The sequence below is a fragment of the Phycodurus eques genome, chromosome 15 (assembly GCF_024500275.1).
Source record: "Phycodurus eques isolate BA_2022a chromosome 15, UOR_Pequ_1.1, whole genome shotgun sequence".
In the NCBI taxonomy this organism is placed as follows: domain Eukaryota; kingdom Metazoa; phylum Chordata; class Actinopteri; order Syngnathiformes; family Syngnathidae; genus Phycodurus; species Phycodurus eques.
Window position 1 is genome coordinate 19,266,055 of NC_084539.1, and position 21,857 is coordinate 19,287,911.

The following is a 21,857-nucleotide window of genomic DNA, read 5'->3' on the forward strand; positions in this document are numbered from 1 at the left end:
GTTATGAGAAAAAAAAAACATTTATAAGTACCAAGGAAGTGTGACTTTTCTCCCACCTCAGAATAAATATGGTAAGTTGCAGCACACATTGTTAAAAACAACAAATACATCAAGTTGGAAGTAGATGGCATCTGTTAAATTAAAGGCAAACATATTTTATGTTCATAGTTGGACAGAATTGCTTGGTACATGTTAATAGGCTGCTGTTTTCGTTGCATTACAGTGAGTAAACAAGATGACATTGAATGACGTCTCTTTCGACGCCGTTATAAACAACAAATGTAACTTAGACCAACTTCACTGGGCTCCGTGTGGCCGAGGTATTCTGTTACTTTTTCCACCTCCGGTTTTCAGGCCAGAAAGTGGCACGTAAGATCAGTTGATTGAAATGGTACATTTACTTGGATCAAAGTTTCCCAAACTTCGGCTCCAACCAGTTTGGGTCTTGAAAACGTTTGAAACACCTTGACTTAAAGAGGACATATTATGGGAAAATTGACTTTTTAATAGCTTTTATAGAAATAATTGTGTCTCTGGAGTGCTTGCGACACACATCAAGTTTTCAGATTTGGAAAAAAGCACGTCAGACAAGTTATTAAGACACATGGGAACTGTTTCAAATTGTGGGCGAAAAAATCCATAACATGTCGCCTTTAATATCTCGTCTGGTGTTTATGCCTACAAAATGCTGACCTCATACTTGGAAAAAAAAAAAAAAAAAAAGCTTACGAAAAGAAACACTGGTGTTTTTCTCAAGAGGTATGACACACGTTTCACAAATACAACAAAAGCATTTGGATTAAATCTGATAATTACATTGATACATACATTTTTATACACAGCGGAACCTCCAAAGTCGAACCAAAGTGGTGCAATTCAACCAATAATTTTTGCTTCTTCTTTGACGTTTGTCTGTTTATTTTAATAACGTGATGCCATCACAGAATGGTACCGATCGCAAATTAGAAGGTGTCATGGCGGAAATGCGACATGGGAAAGAATTATCAAATATCAATTACATATACAAGTTCATTTTATGTAAGTATGCTACAGCAGTGATCCCCAACTACTTTGCGGCGGAACAGAGTTTTATGAGAGACTATCAGGTGTGCCGCGCTAAATTACCGGGGTATCCAATTTCACTTAAATGTGGCGTTTTCAGTTTAAAAAAACCCCAAAAAAACACTTTGTCACAGATGGTAAAACTGTCTGTATGACTTGACAGTTGAAAATTGTTAAAAACTATCTTTCAGAAATGTTCTCTCTGGCCCCGTCTAGTGTATCTAATTGCAATTATTACTTTAAAACTTGTCACGGCACGACAATAGTTAATCAGACCCTGTAGCGAGAGAAGGTGTGACCGAATAGGGTGTGAATCATTTGTGTGTTTGAAGTACCGCTAAATTAAAATCTTCCTAGCAAACTCCATCTTTAAACGGTCCGAAAAAGTATTTACTACAAATAATATAGCTTTGTTCAGCTATCTATGCCAGCAATGTATAGTGACTGGCATAATTTTGGGGTGGGGGGGGGGGGGTGGGGCGTGAGTAGTTTTACTTTATTTTAGTCATATTATACTTACGAAATGCTCAAATGTGACCTAGAACGTTGCCTGTATGGTTACTAAAGCAACAGCTTGACTGTGTTCTACTTTGAAGAAATATTTTACTGTACAAATAATGCATCTTTGTTCATCTATGCGAGTGACGTATAGTGACAGGCAGAACAAGTAAATGCTCATCCGCTAAAGCGAAGAAGGTACAATTAAACCTAATTGACATTTTTTGTTTGGTGGTGTGCCGTCAGATGTCAAATATGTCCCTTGGCTCAATAAAGGTCGATCTTAGTAGTATTATACAAATTTGTGACAGGGACACAGGCAGAACAAAAACAAATATATGTTTTTTTGGGATGAGTACTTTTACTTTATTATATTCATAATACTAAAAGGCGAATTAAAACTTTGACTGGGGTTACGAAAGGTCTTCATAACGGCGACTGTTTGACTGTGTTAAACTTCGGAGGTTCCACACCATTTGCATAATGTTCTTGAAATGGATTTCAAATGAGCGCTTAAGACACAGACAAGACAGACAGACACACACACACACAAGTGTGGCTGTACCAAAAACACTGATGTCGACTATTTCCCGGTTTGCTATTCACAAATTCACTTATTCGCATGGAACCTACCCCCAGCTATTTGCTGCAAAACTCAGCTATTCCCGCCTCTTTCTGGAGCACCCTCCGATGCTACAAGATTGCGACAAAGCCTATTAGGAAAGTAGTAATTGGTGTCAGGGAAGCATGTTGACGTGTGACATCGACTGTTCTTTGTATGTCAGGGAGGAGCTACATTTATCCCGGGCTGTCAGCGGAAATTACGAAAAGTCTTCGCCACATACTACTTTTGCTCTGATTAGTGGCTACTACAAGAAGCTCAAGCTAACTAATGGCAGTTTTGTTATTGGTATTTTGAAAGATTTTCAAAAGTGATATACATTTTACATTTTTTTTAATCAAATCACTTATTTAGGTGTTATGGGATAATATTTTCTGGTATATTTATGATTTCAACTATTAACAAAGGCAATTATTTAAAAAAAACATTCAGGGATTAATTTCTCCCTTTTTTTGCTATTCGAAGCAGGGTTCGGCCTTTATCCCCTACAAGTAGCAAGGGTTTACTGTAGTTACCATAGTGACATATCCAACCTGCTTTGTAACACTGGGTTGAAACTGGGGTTAGCCACAAATCCGTGTAATAACACAGTTGCTATCAGCGGAATGCTAAACGCTAGGTGTTGCAATCGTGAGGTAACATTCTCCTCAGTCTAAAAGCAGGCGGTTCTCAAACTGGGGTCCAGAGGCCGTAGCTTGGGGGTTCACAAAATTTTGGTTTTTAGATAATTAAGGCGCCTTTTCCGAAATAAAAAAAGTGTAATATGTAAATAAAGGTATAGTTTTGAAATTTACTTGTTCAGATTTGAACCTGGTTAAACTTTGACTTTTATATTATAATATCTATAACAACTTCCATCTTGGAAATATATGACTTTTCACCCGGACAAAGCCTTTCTCACAAGTAGCCAACCTTTTAATTCCTATGGCATTTAGGGATGCACATTGTAGTTATGTTTAATTGGATTGAATTTAAATATTTTTCCCACGGACCCAAACAGTTTGCGAACCCCTCGCCTAAACGCCTCATTGTGGTTCACTATCAAGGTAGTAACAAATACTGTTAAATTTTGCAAGCTAAAGGAATGTAATTTTCTAGGACGTGAAGTGATAACTTGTGGGTGGTTTGTAGGGGGGTTTCTGGCTAGTTGTTGTTCTCTTTGGTGGTCACGGTGACGAGCTGCTTGGCGGCTTTGGCGATGTCGTAGGCGCACTGGATGACCTGCTGCGTGACCAGCTGGGCGTCGGCGGCGGCGGGGGGGCACGGCCCGCGGCACTCGCCGTGCAGCCGGCCGGCGCTGGAGGTGAGCAGCGACAGGGAGCCGCGAACCGTCTCCGATGACGGCCTCTGCCAGGGAAGACAGAGCGCTGAGATAAGAGCGATGACAAAGACAGACAAGAGTCGGTCGCCATGGCGACACCCGTAAAAAACCTCTCCTTGTCACTGAGGCCAACTTAGCACTTTTGTTGCTACATTTAGCTAGTTTTCAGACTTACCGAGCAACGTTTCCCACAAAAAGCACCAAGCAACAAATTTTGCTACGTTAATTAAAATTGTATTGAAATCGTTTGGCAACTTTTAATACTCAAACTCAAATGCTAAGACGTCATACAGTCCAAGTCCATGGTATATTTATTGCTTTGGAAATTCTTTAGTACCCTTCTCCTGACCGATAGCTTTGAACATTGAGATCCCTCTGATGCTGTGGAAACTATGCGGACCTTGGCTAGTGCAAGATGTGACTACAAAACTCTCAGGAAAAGCCTACTAGAACATATGAACTTCATTTGGGGTTAATCAGAGGCACTTTATATGGTGGGGGTTGTGTGGTGCGTCCCGTTTGAATGTGACTGCTTAATTCTGAACATAGTCCCATTCCCAGTTATAAGAGGGTGTGCAAACTTGTGCAACCACATTATCTCTTGTTTATTTTTAGGCAAGACAAATTTATATAGCGCATTTCATACAAAAGGTAACTCAATGTGCTTTACGTGATAAAAAGCATTTAAAAACAAAGCACATTTTTACTTCTGCTTGAATATATATATATTTTGAGTTGTACAGGTGGTCACATTAATAATGGTGGGAAAAGTTTAGAAATGATTTATCTTAGTCTCATGTTTTATATCGCAAAAACTTGGCATTTGAACAGGGGTGTGTCGACTTTATATATCCACTGTATGCATTTACTCGACACATTCAAGTTCAACAAACACAGTCAAAATCAAACGTTGATACAACTATATCTAAGACAAATATGAATAAAATAAACCTACAGTATAATGTGATGCGTTTATAGTAACAACTTTAATTATTTATGTATTTATTTTTCTTCTGCGAGAGATGGCCATTTTGAGGAATCCCACTGTGTAATCGACGTAATGTTAATCAGGCAATGACATCGTCACGCAATGTCACTTATCAACTTTTAGCAACATCCCCGAAAAAAAATTAGTTGGCAACAATGTTCGTGTGAATGTAAACTATCCAATAACAACATTAATGCAACGCGCAAGAGAGCCTGCATGTCTGCACATTGTGTAGTCAACAAATGCTACTGTTGTACGGCGGGGCGTCCGACGGTGTTGGGTTACCTTGGGAAACAGAGCGGCCATCTCCTTCACAGCCACACAGATCTTCTCTGAACATGGAAGGAAGCTGTCCAGAGAGACACAAATACACATGAATGGTCAGTGGTCTAACCGTGTCATACCCTGTATACACACTTAATTGGAAGTATGAAGTCCCCCGTTGTGGGATGACTAAAGGCTTATTTTCCATCCTGACTTGATACTGCTGCTCTTGTACGACGCTTTTTATTGTAAATGTAAATTTTCTAGTACTTCATTGGTATGTATGTATTTCTCTCAATAGTTGCTTCAATTTGTGTACCCGGTTTTTCTCTGCCTGCGCCTCAAGTCTGTAAATAAAGCTGATTTGTATTCGATTTGTAAAATTAGCTTTAACTATTTGTAAAAATGTATCTGAGTGAGCATTGAAACTATAAAATTTGGCACTTTTTCCCATGTAAATATAGCTTTTCTAGTGTTTACAATGTATTTTTATTTTATTTTTTACTTTATTTGTATTTTTTATTCTATAATCTTTAATTAATTGTCTATATTAGCCTTATTAGATTTACATTGTTCAAGCATTATTTTTTATTTGTACATTAATCGTCTTTTTATTGGTAGTAATAAAAAACGTCATTCAATATTTGTGAAATTTTACATTTTATTCATGTATTATAATTTAGTATTTTTATATAATTTGTATGCATTATTATTTGTATATTATTTATTTAGTGTTTTATGTGTAATTTATAGACAAAGTATACAGTTTGTATCAGATTTCTTTACATTCTATTTTTATTTATTCATCTCCCAGTATTATGATTTTGTTATGTTTATATTTTATTCTTTTTGTATATTTATTTAGTATATGAATGTACTTTACGAATAAACTGTGTTTTTTATTGGATTATTTATTCATATATTAACATTTATCATTTGCATTATATTTGTATTTTTGTTTGTGATTGAATCTATTTTTATTTAATGTAATTTTGAATGTATTTAATGTTAATATTTATATTTCATTTAGTATGCTGTTTTTATATTTATTATCATAAATTGGATTTTTACACCACTGCATGTGTACTGTCGTGTTGCTTTAACGCCAAACAAAGGAACCGATTCATACACAGTCGAGGAAAGTGAGAGATGTCTCGGCGATGGCCCCATTTTGTCTCTCCTGACTCCTGCTGTATACGTTTTCGACGTAACTCTAACTGGCTGCGAAGGCGAACAATTAAATAAGCATTTAAAGAAGGCACTGTCAAGCACATATTTGGAGAAATGTGGCGCATAAGTGTGAATGGCAGCGAGCACACGTTTTTGTTTGTTTTGTTTTTTTAACAATGCCAGTTTCAGATCGCTTCCTGATTAGCTATTGTTGCTCCGCAATTTTAAAAATCAGTATGTGTGTACCCTGTGTCACGTGTGCTGAAGAATATAGCTGCTTCTCTTTAGACACATTAGTCTCTAATGTTGCTCGGGGGTCAGTCACAGTCTGAATGAGGCCCAGTCGTGTCCTACACCCTCAGGTCAAACATGACAAAGTGCTGACCTAGAAACAACAAAGATAGAGGATACGTTCACACTACAGGTCAATTCCGATTTTGTTTTGCCCAATGTGACATGCATATAATTTTTATCATGTCCATGTGAACAGTTCAATTCATCCGACATGGGCCTCTTTCATAATATGTGACTATAAATCGGATATGTATCCGACGCGAGTGCAGTATGGACGCTCACGGGTCACGTGTCCGACCTATGCGTCATCAAAAGGCAACAAACGTCACAATTATTCGACAAAACAGACGCCGCAGAACGTCAACGGCGGACGAAGCAGCAGAAAACAGTCAGTGGCGAAAAGAAGATGCGTGTGACAACACGGACGTGTTCCGTCCACAGTAGAAGCCGCATTTGTTTTTGTAATGTGAACAACTGCATAAAAAGATCGGATATGACAAAAAATCCGAATTGGGCAACATGACCTGCAGTGTGTATGAAGCCGTTTAATTTGTTCCATGACCGTCAACTTTACTCACTGAAATGAATGTAAATGCCATTCATTTGTTCCAGGCCCACCTCCCCAAAACAACACATTTTCTGTAACGTTTAAAATAAATAAATAAATAAATAAATCACTGTACTGTAAAAACATGCGGTAATAACATAATTACACATAATGTTATGAATGAAACGTTAAAAATATATGCCTGTGAATATTTCTACTTGCGCTCTCTGTATGTGTTGCACCGTTTGCGTTTAGAACTACCGCGATTCGATGCTAGTTTCGTCGGCCTGTCTATGGAATTTTGCATTGTGTGTTAGCATTAAGCTAGGAAACTTTTGTAAGACAAAGTTATGTGGTTTGCTTAAATACACCACATGTATTTGGCTTTGTTGTGTGTTTAGTTTTACAGTAAACCTCAACTGGGAGTGGCATTAAACAGCATGAGACAAGCAGACTTGGCCTTTTTTTTTTTTTGGGAAAACTGTTTGCTATCTGCCAAACTGGCTATGGCACGCTCAGGGAGAGGGGCAGAATCGACATCATCATCCGCTTCTCTCAGCACTTACTTTCTTAAGACCCATGGTGAGAAAAAGCTCACAGGTATAAAATATAACTAAGTTATATTAAATTCACCGAGCAACAGCTTGTAAGACAAAAAAACTTACGTTGGAAGACTCGTAAGTCAAGGTACCACTGTACATGATTGATCTCTTTGTGGAGGGTTTAGTGCAAACTTCCATTTACTCAGGAATGAACTACCTTTCATGTTTGGTCTCCTGAGCGGCCCTCAGAAGTTCCTGAATGTTCTTGGTGATCTGCTCCGTCTTACAGATGACGTCCTCCGTACAGGGCAGGGTTGCAGCGTCTTCCTTGCCCTCCGTTTCACCCTGCGCCACCTCGGAGCCTGCCAGGGTGCTGCTGAAGACGCGCAAAACGGGCGAGGGAGAGGAGCATCACACAGTCACGACTACTCTATAGTCAAACAATCCTGAGGTTGTACAATTCAGAATTTGACCAGCGTTTTTGAGAAAAAGAATTCCCCAACTCCCCACGTGGGTCCGTTTTTTGTTTTTTTCCCCCGAAACAATTTATTGACCAATATAAAGTGCTGAAAATGGCTCTCTCTCTTTGATGATGCAAAGCTAATGGCTCAACAAACATGCCATGTTTTTGGGTTTCCTGAATCGTGGTGGTTTTGAAGATGCACGGTTTCCGCCCCACCACTTAGTAAAGCTCCAGTTTGACCAAAGACATTTCTTACCCAGTCACCTCTGGTTCAGAGTGGCAGGGCGCAGTGTCACAATTCAGCATGGTGCTGTGTGCCTCCAAACTGCACCCCTGTGGTGGTGATACCAGACAATTACCATCCGATCCAAATGCGCAGACAAAACCACACAATCATGCATTGTCGGACGCAATAAGGATGACAAGCGAGGGGATGCGATTAGTCAATGCAAAGAAATGCTGGCATGAATGGTGAATGTTCTTATAAAGAGCCATGAAGCACATTAAAGCTTTCTTTCAAGGACATTTGTACGCTGCGTCTGGATTTAAGCAGCTCTGCTTCAGCAACAGTTGTTCAGTCAAAAGCGAGTATGCAGTCAGCAAGGCAAGCCAAGCTGCTTTTAATGAAACGCACGTCAGGTGAGAGGCGACTAGCGTAAAAAGGGAGGGCGGGGGTGCTTTTTGTGGAGCCCTCCAGTACTTAACCCTTCGAGATCTCTCATCCCGGGACCAGGACAGGGAAGAGGGGAAGGATGGGAGGGAGGAAGCCGCCGTTCCCAAAGGACCCCTCCCTATCTAGAAAAGGGTCACACCAAGTTGAGCCAACTCCATTGAAATGAATGAATGATCACAAATAACAAAACAAAACAAAAACACCACCAGCTCCAAGCCAGGCATGTCTACCGAGTCACGTCAACAGCCGAACAGGAGCCGCAATGCCCCCGTGGTGCTTACGTTGGCCTGGAAGGGCTGCAAGATGACGCCATCGTCCCGACGAGCGGTGTCGTCGCGGTGGGGGCACTGTCTGGTGGTGGAGCCGGTCTCGTACATGGACATGGCGCGCCCGCCGCGGGTCTGCCGTCGTCCCACGGGACCCTGGGGGTGGTGCTGTGCCCCGGGGGCCTGCCAACGCAGCGTTGTGTTCTCCGTTTGCAGAGAGTTCAGCTGGGGAGGACAAAACATGTGAAGCGGGACGGCAGGGCATTAATAATGGAGGAAATTGCAGCCGTAACTCAAGGAAAAAAACAATTCAGCTATTTTAAGTTACGGCCGTGCCTTGACTGACGAGTACCCGAACTTACGAGTTACGAGCATACGAGCAACTCGTGCTCAATTTATTTAATGGATTTGGTGAAAAAGATGCTTGTAATATGTTAAAAATGAAAAATTACAATTTTGAAAAGAGCAAACCCATTTAGCAAAAAACAGATCCACTTTATTTGCTTTAGAGGGCTACCTAAAGTGAAGTGTGAAACCTGGCTGGCGAATGAATCAGCAGTGAAGCAAGCTAACACACTCGCTGCCAGGAAAAAAAAGGCGTTGGGTGTTCATGAGCAGCACAGCACAGGAAATGAGACAACGATGTCTGATTCACTGACAAAGACTGCGTGTCGACATGAAGGAGTCACCTGCAGGCTCGAGACTTAACTAACCTTGCCCTGCATTGCTCGCAGCTCTTCGCTCAGGTGACAGTTGACTTTGAGGAGCTGCTGGATTTTGGCTTCCGAGGCTGTGAGGGCGCTCTTCACGTCCATGAACTCCCGCACCGTGATGGGGCCGTCCGACAGGTCGTCTGACTCGGAGCTCTGGTGGCAAGATTCATTTGATCGATGTCAGGAAAACAAAAAGACGAACGGGAGGAGGTGCCTCGTCAAACCTTGGTCCTTCCATCGGTGTCGTTGTCCGCGAGGGTCGCCTCCTGGACCGGATCTTCGTCCGAGGCCACGCTGTCGTAGTCAGGTTGGTCGTTTTCCTGGCTCTCGCTGTTGTGGTGACTGTTTATTCCCTGCAGGATCAGCTCTACACTTTCTGTATAGAGAGAGATTCAAAGAAGTTACAAGGTGAACTTTGAAGTTCATGGTGGGGGTTACGTTCCAGACTCACCCACAACAGGTGAAAATCCACCATATAGAGACCAAATTAAAAAAAAATTGTGCTCAGTGTGTGTTCATGTTCTCCCAGTGTTCAATAAACAATTGAAAAATGCTCAGCGACTATGGCTCTCCTTTCCCACATGCAAGAGCATTGCAGTAGGTTTACTGTACAGACCCATACAAAAACGATCACTGAAAATAAATTTAAAAAAAATTTAAAATAGGATATAGCAGGGAGAGAACGCTGCACTGTAATATAGAAGGGGAACACTATATTGAGCATTTTCTTCAAAACTTCTTAAATTAATACACTTTTCTATAAGTGCCACCTCTCACTTAAAGTCGGCTGGGATAGGCTCCAGTTACTCTCCACTCAAATTAGAAAAAGCAACAAATGGTTGAATTTTCACACCTTTGGGACTTTCGCAGGAGTTCCCCCACTGCCGACGTTTGGCGTCTGTCAGAATATCGATGACCAAGGTGGCAAATTCATGGGCGCTGAACCTCGCCAACTTCTGACGACCCTGAGGGAGCAATTCAGGAATGAAATACAATACACATGAATATAAGTAGAAAAAAAATGGGGCAGCGCTTGCTTGGTTTCTGGTGGAGGAGTACTCGGGGTTGACTGGCAGGAAAGGCACCACCGTGGTGTCTGTTACCAATGTGCTGTGGTTTTGAGTGGCCAAACACACTAGAAGAAAAAACATACACATTCAAGAAGACATAGTATGGAAATTTACTCTTCAATTGGTTCTATACAAGTCGTTGGGCCTCTAGAGTGTCTGCCCATCCATTAAGTGTGATATTAAGCCAGACTGTGCGGAAACACTATCATGTCAGAGCCAATAATTAAGCAAAACTGCAGTGGCCGCTCAGATTAGGATAAGGTATTTGTGTTTGGCCATGTGTCTGCTGGATGCGCAAACACACGAGGATCTGCACACTAATCGACAAATTCCGTGGCTCGGTGATGACGTGCGGCCTCCACGAATGAAAATACAATCCATGCTATCTTTATGGGGGCTCGCGTACGCTTTGCAGTTCTAAGTCCTCAATGTACCTAACATGCATGGAATTCGGCGCTGGGATTCCAACCCAGAACCTCAGACCTGTGAGGCAGCCATGCTAACTACAAGTCACCGTGTTTCCCGGCGAATGAAGACTGTGACTGAGAATATTCTGAATTAATCCATATCAGGGAAGGAAAAATAGTGTGGAAAGTTTGATGTAATTTTTTTCTCCAGGTGCCAGATCCGGCCCACCACAGCATTTTATATGGCCCGCGAAAGAAAATCATGTTTCAAATTATCTCTGTCTGCAAAATGCACAAGTGCAGTCAATGAATGGGGTGATTAATGCCAACAACTTCTCTCTTTGACAGCATTTCTCACCCATTTCCTCACTTTGCATTATTATAATATAGCGACACAGCCAGGGCAATCGATTAGCTGGTGACAGGTCAAGGGTGTAGCCCACCTTTCACCCAAAGTCAGATGGGATAGGCTCCAGCTCATCCACGACCGTAATGAGGGTAAGCGGTATAGAAAACTGATGGATGGATAGTCTCCTTCAAACATCAATAAAAGGCCATCGCATACCTGGCAACAACTCACAACGAGGTGCAATCAAAGTGTGCAGTGACTGTGACAAACCAAATGAGATTTCTGTCTAGGTTCTGCTCCACTGACAAACAATTCAGCTAGAATTTAATTTGGCGAAATGAGGATTAAGCAGCAGGGAGCCAAATGCAGACTATGGAGTAGGAGGGGAGAGCAATATGTGGATGTGCATCCAGTAGCAGTCGTGCTGCATTCAAGGTCTTTTAACCTCACTTTGTTGTTACTCGGATGCCTGGGGACGGGTGACAATGACACCGAGAGGAACTAAGTTGTGCTTATGAAGGGTCATCGTTACATTGCGCTTTTATTCATTTCCTGTCTAAGAGTAGAACTTTTACGTTACATTAAGGTCAACAGGCTGCAACGCAACAAGTGTTTTCGCCGCGTTCTACCTGCGTCCATTTCCCGTCTGTCCACTTCGTCGTAAACGTCCATAGCAAGCTCTTCAAACTGATGGTTACTTAGCTGGAAGAAAAAGAAGAACAACCAGTTAAAACAATGGTATGGAATCAAAAATATGTAATGAAACAGGAGAGCTTACAGACTGGAGCTTCTTCTTGGCAGCTTTTGCAAAGTCGGATAAATCGAGACTGCTAAAAAAAAACAAAAAAAAAACAACACTCAATTTAATTTTAATCAAACACAAAACGGTACACACAGTCAGAAAGACATGACAGATACTTACTTATTCCTGCAGCCATCAAAAGAAGGCAGTGTTGGAAATGTTTTTTTTTATTAATTGATGAAAATCTACTCAATTCAAAACAAGCATTTATGTTTTTGTATATGACACAGCTCTGGGAAAAAATAAACGATTACTGCAAAATTATCAGTTCTCTTAGCGTAAAAATGACCATTTTTATTTTATTCTATAAACCATTGACAACATCACTCTCAAATTCCAAATACAAATTGCGTTGCCTTGAGATATGAGTTAAATTCGTTCGGTGACCACTATCTCAAATCATATTTCCCCATTGAAATGAATTGAAATGTCATGAATCCATTCCTGCCCCCCCCCCCAAAATTTTTTTGTAATGTAGGTTTTGATAAGATAAAATAGCAATAGCAACTTCATTAAAACGAATGTAAAGAAATTCAACTGTTTCTGTCACATTTTGTGCTTCACTTCAATAGACATCGGGCTGCTCCTTTCAGCCACCTGAATGCAGTACAATCCTGTACAAGGAGACATCTCAGCTCCTTGTTTGCTGCAGTAATATGGGTAGTTCTTCGCTGCACCGTTTGTGTTCAACTATCCATTACTAAGGGTTATAACACAGTGAGTGCATTTATGGTGATTATGGTCATTATGTGTTAGCATGAATCTAGCAGACTTGAGGCAAAGTTATGCGGCTGTTTTGATTACAAAACGTGTAATTCTGTTTGATTTATCTTTAGTGTGACAGTAATCTCAAACTGGGACCGGTGATAAACAGCTTAAGGCCTGTTTTTTTGGTTTTGTTTTTTTAAGAATTGTTCACTATCTGCCTAACTGATGCTTATTGAGAAGAGAGTTGAGTTCAATGCCATACAGCGTTTGTATCTCTAATTTTTGCTTGCATGTCAAAGCAAAGAAATCTGCTGAACAACAGCTCGTACCTTGAAATACTCACCACTATAGTCATTTTGAGCATTTGCATAAAAAGTAAAATGGCCCAAATACCCCAAAAAATGTCCAGCAATTTTCGTCTCTTGGCCTCTTAATTTTTTCTTCCAGAGCTCTATATTAAAAGCAGGTGTACCTGTCTGCCATTTGAGGGATGATGAAGTGCTGCCCAAATCTGTGATCTGCAACAACACCATCAACGTCAAATTCTCCGCCACTAGGCGGGTGGCACTTTAAGGTCAATGCTTGTCATTATTACCTGGCTTACGTCCACATAGGTAAAACGTTAAGCGGTCGGTGAGTTCGTATTGGATCTCCACGAGGCGCTCGGCCAGCTCCTGATGCCCAGCTTGTCTGCAATAACAAGTTTGGATCAAGTAAAGAATCCCTTAGGACAGGACAAATTACATGAGCACAAATTCGGGTCCCAAGTCAGTTTTTTGCCACCAAGGTCAAATGTTTTTAAAGGATTACATCCTATTGCCCGTTTTGAGCTTTTTATTTTTTTATTGAGATCGTTTGGCTGTAAATAATTTGGAAAACCCTGGGATAAGTGTAAAACAATGATGTTAAAGAAAAATTGTATAAAAGTGCTTTATGGAGCAAGTATCAGAAGAAGCCACTAAATGCTTCATCTTAGCATGCCGGCCTACTGAATTACACTTCAGTCTTACGCTCACTGAATTAGTCAGTCATCATGGGACATCATCATCTCGTGCTCACCGTGTCGAACTGGATGCTAACGGCGGATCACTGTTTTGATTTATTTGATTTTTTTTTACCTTCTGGCTATGTCACTGAAAAAATAAATAGTACACACATCTGGTTTTTGTTCTTCTCCTGAGATCCAACAGTTATGTTTCATATCCTGTGCGTGTTTCGAAACAATTGTTCAACGGAAACCGTTTGAAGTGAATTCATTCATTCCAGACCCAATGCCTTCATTAACTGTATGGCGCAATATTTTAATTCAACATTTTACCACTCTTAACTGTTGTGCAAAAGTAGAAGTAAAATAAAACTAAAAGTAAAACTACTCAGCGGCAAAGACGTAACGGAGAGAGAACAAGAAGGTGTCTAAAGTGATACTCATCACCTTATTTCGTTTTATAGTTACTGCCCCTACAATTAATACATCTATTTATTCATGTTATATTTATTTTTGTATCCATTTATATATGATGGTTCTCAAACTTTTTACCCCAAATACCACCTAAAAAAAATACTTTTTTTTTTTTATCGGATATTGTCAATAATTGGCCCATTCACGCTAATTACATTGATTATAAAATATGAAACGAAAGGAGAATGAATTATCACTGACTCCTATCAGTAAACAAATGGTTATTAGATTTATTGTAAATAATAAAAAACCCATATACGTTTCCCAATTTTAGTACTTTTTTAAATTTATTTTAAATAATAGGCTCATTCATTATATCACATTTATTGAAAATAGTCAAATACAAAATTGAGAATGAATTATTTTGTTTTTGGAATAAATGTACACATTACATGCATTTTTTATTTATCTCATTTAATAATAGGTTTATTGATTTATTTTAAGATATATTGTGAAAACATTTACATACACAATTCCGAATTTGGAATTTTTTAAATATTTTGTTAATTGATTTATTGTAAATAATTAAATCACATTTGTCACTTTTGCATTTATTTTATTAGATAAACAATTACACGACCTGTAAAAAATGACAATGAACTATTATTTTGCCATTAAAACACGCTTAACTATTTTAAATGCATTTATTGATCTCCTTTAATAAATGGTTAACTGTGTTGTTGTAAATAATAAAATAAATTGTGATTTATTGCAAATAAAATAAAAACATTCATATTCATTTTGGTAAATAACTGGTTAAAAAATTATAGTCTAACTAATGCATTAATTTTAATTTATTAAAATTAACATTAGATGGATACATTTAACTTTACCTCTCACTTTTATTTTTTTTTATCTACAGATGGACTGGCCTATTCCCTCATATTACTGCACAGAGAGAGCCGAGTGAATTGGGCTGGAATTACAAAAAAAAAAAAAAAAAAAAAAAACTACAAGCACAAATGTTTGCCTCTAACTGCTGTATATCCTCACTGAGCTGAAGTCTCGCATGACTTCATGCACAATGACAGCTTTTGTTTGACTTTTTGAGGGAACACTGTACCGCATTTGGAGGAGTTCGACTGTAATTGACTCGCTTTGGCCTGGCTTTACCTGGCGTAGTCAATGGGAGTCTTCCCACTGGAGTCCAGAGCTCCTGGATCAGCTCCATACACAGCCAACAGTTCAGCTTGTAACAGTTGTCCCGCTTTTGCCGCTATGTGCAACGGTGTATTTCCTTTCTCCTGTGACCCCGCGAAAAATAAATAAACATATTATTAATATCACCTAAAAAGGAAACACCAACTATCGACGGCAGTGCTCCGCTTACCGGATGGAAGAAGTTGGCCTGCGCTCCCAGAGATAGAAGTCTCAGGCAGGTCTCCAGGTTCCCCGTTCGAACGCTGGAATGTAGTTGCTGCACACAGACAGCCGAGTGAGTTGGGCTGGAATTACACTGAAGGTCCAAGTGCTTCAATTCCTTTTTAATGCCAGCCTCCCATCTATTTCCATGTACTTTTCAAGTAACACATATCCGTTTATTGGTGTTTATTGACATTCATGCAAGACACCCAAATTGCATGTCAATACCTCCACAAGCGTCAACACCAAGCAATGACCACGCGGAAGTAAACAAAATACAAATACGAAACCATATGTTGCGTTTAGTTAGGCTTTGCTGATTTGAATAACCTCCGCATTACTACATCGGCCACTGTCGGCAATTATTAATGTGTGTTAGCGACAGCATCTTAGTTAGGCTAGTATGCTAACTAATACTATTAATGAGCCCCATGTGGTGTTTTTTTTTTGTGTGTTGAATAATTTATAAAATACAGTCGTTTATGTACCACCGGTTCATGATTGTGTACATGCTAGATGCATGGTGTTGATGCAGATAGCAGAGGTTCACTCTATTGGATTTCTTTCCACATTTGGGAGAGGCCTGATTTCGATTCTGGGGGTATCAGATTCAACCCCAATTGTGACACTTGCATAGAACACGCCCCCCCCCCCCAAAAAGAGAAAACAAAAAAAAAACATTCAGTATTTTGTCACTTCTTACCTTGCTAAGATCTTTGGCGGTCACGCTGTCATCCTCCCGACAAGGCATGCGATGAACGTATGCCAACATCTGGTATTTAGCCTTGATAAACTCTGTCTTGTTGGGACTGGACACAACAGATTTGGTTTGATTCTTAATTGTTATGTAGTGTTGTGAAAATAACACGATTTCCTTAAATAGCGGCCTCCTCTCCAATAGACACCGTACCCCAGTCAATCACCAGGCGTGTCAAATACTTGAATAAATAGACGCATCCACTGAGTGGCTGTAATGACCTTGCGTATGATTGACCATGTGTTGTGGAGGGTTTAGCACAACACACACTTGCAGAGCAGACGTGGCATCTGTAAAGCTGAAGTTCACAACAATGACTCGTAAATGATCATTGCTTGAGGAGTGAAAGCGAAAACAATGGAGGCTGATTCTCTCAAGGAAAAAGTAAATATTTGAATTTAAAAAAAAAAAAAAAAACAAAGGTGACAAAAAGTCACAATCTTGACAAATAAAAGTCAGGGTTTTTTTCATTACTTAACAACAACAAAAACGGTATTTTACCAGAAAGATAATTTATTTTTGGAGAAGGGGGGTGGCGTGGATCTTACAAGAACTACGCTGCATTTTTTTTTTTTATTTACTTGCATAAATTTGAATAATAGTAACTAATAATAACTAACTAATAATAATACAAATAGAATCTTTTTTTTTTGTACGCATTAGGAGTACAGCTATCGAATATTTTTAGAATCAATTATCTGCCAACTATCCCATCAACTATTCAAGTAATAAGACAAAAAAAAATTATTCTGCATTATAAAATAACAAAATCTGCTCGTGAGGTGTAGGTATTAGTATTCTCCACTTGGGGTTGTCATCCTCATGTTTGACACTGTATTATCTGTGACTTTGAGTGTGTCTCGCTTTAAGAGGCAGAGCCTAGCCTGGTGAGTGACGTGGGCGTCAACAAATGAAAGTCGAGTTGGCTGTTGTGAGCTCACTTTCGTGGCTGGCTGTTAACTCGCTAACCGTTAGCCAGTCTGGGAGTCAGTTGTGGCCATCCTGTATGAATGTTTATTATGTGTTGTTGTTGTATTTTTGACCATTTGTTCAATTGACTAAATTGGATAATTTCCCACAGCACACCTGATCTCTCACAGCACACTAATGTGCCACAGCACTGGTTGGTAATCACTGTCATAAATAACATGGTGACCACTTAGTATGAGTCATGTTCATGGTACACATGGGTAAAGATTTAGAATCTCAAATTTTTTAGTATTCGAGTATCCTATCAAACATTTTATCAAATAATCGAGTATTCAAATAAATTATATTTTTGCTTCGTCAAAGACCAATTATGAATACACAAGAAAAAATAAGCAATTTCACTTTTTTTTAGGTAATCAACTGTTTTATTTCTTAAATTCACAATGAGCAACAAAATATATTTTCATGTCTAGAAATATTTTCAGTGAGGCAAGAAAACAAATAGATTTCAGTTTAAATTTAACATTTTTTCTTCTTTGCATTATTAGCATTTATTGTAAGTATTAAAAAAAACAGAAGGCATTCATTAAAAAAAGGGAAGTGTTGTGCAACTTCACTTCAGCAGCTAGCATTTTAGGATGCAACATCATAATACAATAGGTTCGTGGCTGTATGTTTATTAGGTCAGACCAGACTCACTAAACTAAAATGAAGATGAAAATGAAGACACTACGATGGTAAACACAAATCCATCCATCCCTTTTCAACACCGCTTATCCTGGTTAGGGTCGTGGGGGGCCGGAGCCTATCCCAGCTGACTTCGGGCGAAAGGCAGACTACACCCTGAACTGGTCGCCAGTCAGTCGCAGGGCACATGTAGACACGGACAACCATTCGCACTCACATTCACACCGTCACTGAGTGGGAACTGAACCCACGCTGCCCGCACCAAAGTCAGGCGAGCGTACCACTACAAGTAAACACAAATATTACCTTAATAATTGTTTTCACAAACTTTGCCACTCGCAATAATTTTTTTTTTTCCCCCCACCAACAGTACTTGACTCAAAATGTAGCCTCCTGCAGATACGAGTACACTGGCCACAATATACAACTACAGTGTGCGCGACTATCACGTGACCCAACGTATTCAGGGTGCTTGTTAAGCACTGTGAGATGTCTCAGCTTGACAATTGACCCTTTCCGGCCATTAACAGGCCCCTAATGTATATACCAATAGTATCGCAATGAAGTGGTCAAGGAGGAAGGGAGTCGCCAGTGCACTTTCAGTCGCTTTATTGAACTCGCGGCAACACAAGAACATCACAAACTTGCGAGCTGCCGTCCGCTACAACTCATGCCAACAGCGTCTTATGATATCCCAGAGTTACTTTTCCTTACGCTTACGTCAGACTACTCTCCGCTGCCCACCCTCTTAAAGGCGTACACACATAATTACAGATACAGTATCAAACTAATCAAACTGGGAGGGCTGGTAGTGGATCCCCGAGAACGAGGAAAATCCTCCAGCATTTTTAGTATGCAAAGTACCTGAAGCATTCGAGAATTCGTTGCAGCCCTAATACGTACACACAAAGACACTTACTGAACGCGGTCTTGAGGGTTGGCTTTACGTTTGCCGCTGGCTGAGGAAGAGGAGGATGAGGATGAAGAGGGGTCCAGAAGACTGTGCTCCCAAATGGAATTGGCTCCATTGCCGTAGAGTGTCTGCACCATCTATAACGAGCCATTTAACGCAACATGAATGTGTGTGATATGGTCAACAGCTACAGTGGTGGTAGAGTCAGTAGCAGCAGTCACCTGAAACTGGGAGGGGGGCCACACCACATGGGTCAGATGCCGGACTTGAGAGCTGTGTCGTCCCAGACCTCGATGGATACTGCAGCACTCATCGCAGATCAACACGCCTCTGTTGACGGAGGCCCAGCGAGGCTCTGTAAAACACTTAGAAAATGAGGCTTGTATACAGTGGCATCGGGACCGAGCCTTGCCGCAAATAGCCAAAAACTGCGAAAAGCTGACCCCCTGCTGAAAAAGGAGGTCACAATTGAATGTAGATGTCACATGATCGTAAAGCAGCAACACTATGCATCTAGCATGTAGACAATCATGAACCCATGGTACATAAATAACCATATTACGTAGTTAAATTTCTTAATTTCTTAGCTACCTTCACATGAGGCTCAGCAATAATATTAGTTAGCACATACTGACATGACATCACACATGAGCAAACAAATGTGGGCAAACAAATATCCACACAAGCACTTTACACATATGGTATGAATCCTTAAACTTACCATTTGGCCTTTATTTACACACAAGGATAAATGTTAGGGGAAAATACTTTCACTTCTGACTGTGCACGCGGTGCATTCAATGACTGCCAACAAAACAGGATTAAAATATAGATGAAAAAAATACTATGAACAAATTTAACCTAAGAACAACACCCAGATTCGACAAGATGACTTGAGCACAAAAACAGCAAATAGAAGAATGCCGTACTCCGTATATGCCGGGGTTCACTGTAGTACACAAACAAGGGCTCCTCGGTTTATACGACATACGAGGTTTCCGGGTTACGTGGTGGCACGACACAGGAAGGCACGCTCAGTTAGCGCCCAACTTACTGTTTTTCACTGGAAACAGAGCACCCCTCTGTACCTGCCTAGAGGAGACGGAAGGGAGTAACTGTAACCCAAAGACCAACAACTGTAAGAGGCTGCGGTGAACTGTTGGGCCAAGTTCATCCCCAGACTTAAAGTCTACAGAGCATGCATTTTTCCTGCTAAGCAGGAAACTGAAGGCAGTAGCAGAAAATCAAACAAGTGACAGTGTTTTTAATACACGTTTTTACTGCAATGACAATATTACTGTTGCGTTACTGTAGGTTTGGGATAGAGTACAACGCGTGGAATGCAAATTCGGGTTACGCTGCTGGCGTAGGAACGGAATGTTTTAAACAGAGGGCACCTGAACCTTACACACCATGATGGTGTCATGGAAACGGAGATTGCTAGATAGACTTTATTCATCCCTCTCAAAGTTCATCATATCAACATCGCACATTATGACCCGCTAGCAACAAACGTTCTCATTGGTCTTGCCAAGCTGAGCCACAATTTAAGATAACACACCGTTGGGAACTGTTAAAGCCCCATTAACTAATAATAACGAAAGCATCGCGAGAAGCCGAAAAGTTAACTAATAACAACGAAAGCATCGCGAGAAGCCGAAAAGTTCGTAACATCTCGCGCACAAATAAACACACACAAAAACGCTACCAAGGACACATTTAAAACCACAAGAGCTACTCATACAAGACATAAGCGGGTAGTAAATGAGCAAAGTGGTCTTCAGCATAGCGATAGTGGTACAATAAAGACGAACAAGGCTCGGTTTATAGTGTTGTGTTGACGGCTAAATGGTTAGCACGGCGGCTAAGCAGTTAGCTTGTTTGACATACCCGGAGCGCTGCAGTCCGCGCAGACCTCTTTGCTTCGCACTCGTTTTGACATCCTCCGCCCGCCTTACAGGACGCTAATTTTCGCTTTGCAAAGCAATAAACGAGCGGAGGAGAGTGTTGTGAGCAAGTCGAGCAGCAGTCGATAATCGTTGGCGGTGGGGGGGGAAAACAACGACTCTCTCGCTCGCTGCCCATCTGCCCTGCCTACTGTGCAACAGAAATGGGACGCGGTCCGATTTTCTCTGGTGCCTCCTTGTTCGCTTCCTCGGTCACTTCCTTTCTTGCGTCCTTGGACGTCCGCTTAGTCTGCTTATTATCAGGGTAAAAAAATAATAATAATAATAATCTGTTTGCCAATTAAATAAATGACATAGCAATAATCTATATTATGCAATAGTTAGTATTAAATATACATTGTGATACTTAATAAATTCCGTGAACATGCTAGGTTGTATCTCAAATCGACTTTCTGCTTTAAAATGAATGGAAATTCAATTAATCCGTTCCACCTAAAACAAAAAAAAATAATCCTTGCATAATACGTGTGTATTTGGACATAGCTTAGTATTAACGCTAGATAGTGTGTTGCGAACCAGTGTTCAATGGATTGAACCCAAACACATGTCGACAGACAATCTAACAGCACTCACAGTCATATATTCTTGATCCTCTAAGAAGAATCTGCACGCATACCGGTTGTAGCTGAGGGGCTACTGTGTCTTTAAAGGGGTGTTGGTCGACGGAGAGGTTGCACATAGGTTTGATTTAGTCGCAAAGGAACACGGCGTACGCTGTGTAGTTTTTTTCCACCCCCCCCCCCCCACCCCCCCCCCCCCCCCAACCCCCCTCCACAGACAGCAGCAGACGTGCGTGCAACTTGCAGCCATGGGAGGTAAACCTTCTTATTTATTATCGCTCTTGTCGCGCGTCGAGAATGATCCTTGCCCAAATGCACACACACATGCAATCCTGTATTGATGCTGTTTGTCTGTCGTGACAGAAGAGGAGACGCGTCAGAAATTGCTGCGCAGTGTGAAGAAAGAGGTGCGTTGTGATATTATTTGCCGTGTTTTTGGTTTTGTTGTTGTTGTTGTTGTTGC

At 40.5% G+C, this 21,857-nt stretch overlaps 2 protein-coding genes across 5 annotated transcripts in view; one reads left to right on the forward strand and one right to left on the reverse strand.

Annotated features, from left to right (window-relative positions):
• LOC133413705 (ARF GTPase-activating protein GIT2-like) lies at window positions 1–21,504 on the reverse strand. 3 transcript variants are annotated; one of them, XM_061698404.1, is made up of 21 exons: window positions 21,408–21,504; window positions 20,758–21,063; window positions 19,089–19,222; window positions 18,874–19,004; window positions 16,284–16,389; window positions 15,549–15,635; window positions 15,332–15,462; window positions 13,355–13,449; window positions 13,232–13,277; window positions 12,028–12,079; window positions 11,879–11,951; window positions 10,461–10,558; window positions 10,277–10,388; window positions 9,648–9,799; window positions 9,424–9,576; window positions 8,726–8,935; window positions 8,477–8,566; window positions 8,028–8,104; window positions 7,526–7,681; window positions 4,777–4,840; window positions 1–3,529 (listed from the first exon to the last, which is right to left on the reverse strand). In XM_061698404.1, the coding sequence occupies exons 2-21, from the start codon at window positions 20,807–20,809 to the stop codon at window positions 3,326–3,328; spliced, it is 2,223 nt and encodes a 740-aa protein (XP_061554388.1). In that variant the 5' UTR covers window positions 20,810–21,063; window positions 21,408–21,504; the 3' UTR covers window positions 1–3,325. The 3 variants fall into 3 exon arrangements, with proteins under 3 accessions (XP_061554388.1, XP_061554387.1, XP_061554389.1); XM_061698403.1 differs by having other exon boundaries at window positions 7,526–7,684; window positions 21,408–21,503; XM_061698405.1 differs by lacking the exon at window positions 8,477–8,566 and having other exon boundaries at window positions 7,526–7,684; window positions 21,408–21,503.
• Window positions 21,426–21,857, forward strand: part of sgsm1b (small G protein signaling modulator 1b) — a 19,083-nt gene continuing 18,651 nt past the window's right edge. Inside the window, exons 1-2 of one of the 2 annotated variants that reach the window (XM_061698402.1) lie at window positions 21,426–21,649; window positions 21,758–21,801. In XM_061698402.1, coding sequence (XP_061554386.1) covers window positions 21,643–21,649; window positions 21,758–21,801 — 51 coding nt within the window. In that variant the 5' untranslated portion in view covers window positions 21,426–21,642. The remainder of the gene's footprint in view (window positions 21,650–21,757; window positions 21,802–21,857) is intronic. The other variant, XM_061698401.1, reaches the window with a different exon arrangement.